General features: G+C 39.2%; 1 protein-coding gene across 1 annotated transcript; it reads right to left on the reverse strand.

Moving 5' to 3' along the window:
* Window positions 1–223: 223 nt before the first annotated feature.
* Window positions 224–3,429, reverse strand: LOC145410554 (uncharacterized). The gene is made up of 3 exons (XM_080280673.1): window positions 3,345–3,429; window positions 715–1,248; window positions 224–573 (listed from the first exon to the last, which is right to left on the reverse strand). Exons 1-3 carry the CDS (start codon window positions 3,427–3,429, stop codon window positions 224–226), a joined length of 969 nt encoding a protein of 322 aa, XP_080136799.1.
* Between the last annotated feature and the right edge of the window lie 615 nt (window positions 3,430–4,044).

Genomic DNA, 4,044 nt, shown 5'->3' on the forward strand with positions numbered 1-4,044 from the left:
GGTCGGCTGGAGTGAAAGAACTTAATAGCTACTCTCCCTTGAAACAATTGGCGCACGGAAAAAACGCGGGGTATTCAAAATATTCACAAACATTCGAGAATGACACCCGCGGTTTGGTCCAGTTTTTGCAACGTCATTATGGAATGACACCTGCGGTTAAAGGGTTAATAGGCGATGAGTGAGATTACTTTTATTCTCAAATAGTTTACCACATTCATCACACTTAGAAATTCTTCACTCCTGAATGAATTACTAGGTGCTGAGTGAGACCAGTCTTCCGTGTAAACTGTTTACCACATTCATCACACTTGAAATTCTTCACACCTGAATGAATTAATAGGTGTTGAGTGAGATTACGCTTCTGTGTAAACTGTTTACCACATTCATCACACTTGAAATTCTTCACTCCTGAGTGAATTAATAGGTGTTGAGTGTGATTACTCTTCTGTGTAAACTGTTTACCACATTCATCACACTTGAAATTCTTCACTCCTGAATGAAATAATAGGTGTTGAATGAGATTACTTTTACGTGCAAATAGTTTACCACATTCATCACACTTGAAATTCTTCACTCCTGAATGAATTAATAGGTGTTTGTTGAAATCACTCTTCTGTGTAAATCGTTTATCACATTCAACACACTTGAAATTCTTCACTCCTGAATGAATTACTAGGTGCCGAGTGAGACCAGTCTTCCGTGTAAACTGTTTACCACATTCATCACATTTGAAATTCTTCACTCCTGAATGACTTAATAGGTGTTGAGTGAGACCAGTCTTCCGTGTAAACTGTTTACCACATTCATCACACTTGAAATTCTTCACTCCTGAATGAAATAATAGGTGTTGAATGAGATTACTTTTACGTGCAAATAGTTTACCACATTCATCACACTTGAAATTCTTCACTCCTGAATGAATTAATAGGTGTTTGTTGAAATCACTCTTCTGTGTAAATCGTTTACCACATTCAACACACTTGAAATTCTTCACTCCTGAATGAATTACTAGGTGCTGAGTGAGACCAGTCTTCCGTGTAAACTGTTTACCACATTCATCACATTTGAAATTCTTCACTCCTGAATGACTTAAAAGGTGTTGAGTGAGACTACTCTTCTGTGTAAACTGTTTACCACATTCATCACACTTGAAATTCTTCACTCCTGAGTGAATTAATAGGTGTTGAGAGAGATTACTCTTCCGTGTAAACTGTTTACCACATTCATCACACTTGAAATTCTTCACTCCTGAATGAATTAATAGGTGTTTAGTGAGATTACTTTTATGTGCAAATAGTTTACCACATTCATCACACTTGAAATTCTTCACTCCTGAATGAATGAATAGGTGTTTGTTGAAATCACGCTTCTGTGTAAATCGTTTACCACATTCCTCACACTTGAAATTCTTCACTCCTGAATGAATTACTAGGTGCTGAGTGGGACCAGTCTTCCGTGTAAACTGTTTACCACGTTCATCACACTTGAAATTCTTCACTCCTGAATGAATTAATAGGTGTTGAGTGAGACCAGTCTTCCGTGTAAACTGTTTACCACATTCATCACACTTGAAATTCTTCACTCCTGAATGAATTAATAGGTGTTGAGTGAGACCAGTCATCCGTGTAAACTGTTTACCACATTCATCACACTTGAAATTCTTCACTCCTGAATGAATTAATAGGTGTTCAGTGAGATCAACCTTCTGTATAAACTGTTTACCACATTCATCACACTTAAAATTCTTCACTCCTGAATGAATAACTGCATGTCGGATAAGACGGCTCTTAAAAGGAAATGCTTTACCACACTCTAAACATCTGAACTGCTTAACTTGAGCTGAGGACACTGTGTCCAGGACAGTCTCATTGTCACTGAGGAATATTTTGTCACCCACCTCACACTCTGACTCTACATCTGATTCTTCCTTTACCACCTCCAGTATTTTTTCATTCACCTCACATTCTAAATTTACATTTGGTTCTTCCTTTACCACCTCCAATATTTTGTCATCCACCTCACATTCTAAATTTACATCTGTTTCTTCCTTTACCACCTCCATTATTCTGTTACTTACTTCACACTGTAACTTTAGACCAGGTTCTTCCTTTACCACCTCCATTATTTTGTCATCCACCTCAGACTCTATATATCTTTACATCTGGTTCTTCCTTTATCACCCTGTCATAAGATTCCCCCAAACTCTCTTAATTCCTGCCATAAACTGGTCTCCACTAAACAATATTGCTGATACAAAGTTCATTATTACAGAACAATAACTGCTTCTGCACTTGTAAGTACTATGTAACCATATTTTTAAATAGTTCACTGCTGAGTTTTAAGCTGTTAATGCAGTCTAAAATACCACTGGGTTCCTTATTTTACCAGTTCTTATCCAGTGTCTATACAGCAGTTGTACAGCAGTAAATACAAAGGATATCACAACAGCTAAATGATCCTGGATCACCTCCTACCACTCATCCAGTGATTCACACTTCTTACAATGAAAGACATTATGAACAGACAGTATAAGCCACATATATTTGGAAGAGGCACCTCATGTAGGATGTACAGTACTGTACTGAGACAACACAACATGTGCCTATATATCTGTCAACACTTTACCATGTATATATTACTCAGGTGGCTCCCTGATGACCACACTGCTTAGGTCTGCTTTGCAGAGTCAATTTCAGCTGTGGATCTGCAACAAGAGCTGCCATTAGACAAGAATCTCTATGAATTTAAATACACTGCCTAATGAGCCCTCATTTTGCATGTATTTAGTCCTTAAAGAAAATTAATTTGCATTTTAGCAGGTAGACTTAGTAGAGAAATTTAAAGAAAGAATGAGGTCATTAATGTAAAGGACTGGTTATGTGAGTGGGAAAGTGAGGCTGGTATGGAAAAGTGGCAGCAGAAGTGTTAGGCATGGTAGGTAATTTAGAAACAAGGGTGGTCAAGGATGAGACCAAGCTAGATGATAGTGATGACTTCCAGGTAGTTAAGGGATGATGCAAAGTTAAGAAACTATGATAGGAGTGTGTCTATCTATCGATCTAGAAAGGGAGAAATGTTCCCCCGAGCTAGACCTTATTAGATCATGTAGCCCTGCTAGGTAACAAGAGGGCGCTACCCCTCCCGGCATATCAGCTACCGGGTGTGGTACAAACTAATGACCCCCTGGTTCCAAGTTCAACACTCTTACCACTGAGCCACCGTGCCCCCTATATCTATCTAGAGCCAAACCATAAACCCATAAGAGATGGCCGTTCGTCTCTGAGTTAGTGGTTTACTAGTCCAGCGGATAAGGCAAACAATCGTTCACTTTTTCAGGAAAGCACCAAATTTTGCACAGGTGTAGACTGGACCCAGACAATCATTTTTTGAGATGGACCTCCAGAATCTTGGGCCCCTGGTGGTTGCCATCTTGGATTTCAAAATGGCTGCCTTTCAACCCATATTTTCTACAATAACTCCAATAATATAATAGAAACATAATTCCAATGGCTAACCCCAGGTTCTTAGGGTTTGGCACTTGAATGGAATTATTTTTTTGACCCGGCAAAGGTCGGCCATCTTGGATTTCAAGATGGTCACCTTTGAACCCCTATTTTCTTCAATAACTCCAATACCATGACTGACAGCAACATAATTCCAGTGACTAACCCTATGTTCTCAGGGTCTGGCAATCCAATGGAATCACTGTCCGATGTGGAAGGTCGGCCATCTTGGAATTCAAGGTGGCTACCTGCTGAAGCCCATTTCCGTTATAACTCTGATACAATGGCAAACATCTATTGCATGTCTTTTCAATCAAATTCAAATATTAAAACAATGTCCATCGCAGTCACATAATGACGTACACAGCAAGTTAGCCTTGTAGCACTTGTAGTTCCCTTTACAAATAGTTTTACAGTGGCAACTGATTAATTCTGAGCAGGTGTTCTGGACAACAGACAACTTTGTCCTTACAGCGTGCCAAGTACTGTTGAGTTTCTGCCAACCCCAGACAGATGGTGATGGGAGCTCTGGTTGGGAAAC

This window comes from Coenobita brevimanus, chromosome 86, assembly GCF_032717465.1.
Source record: "Coenobita brevimanus isolate Jiangsu-jjx chromosome 86, ASM3271746v2, whole genome shotgun sequence".
In the NCBI taxonomy this organism is placed as follows: Eukaryota; Metazoa; Arthropoda; class Malacostraca; order Decapoda; family Coenobitidae; genus Coenobita; species Coenobita brevimanus.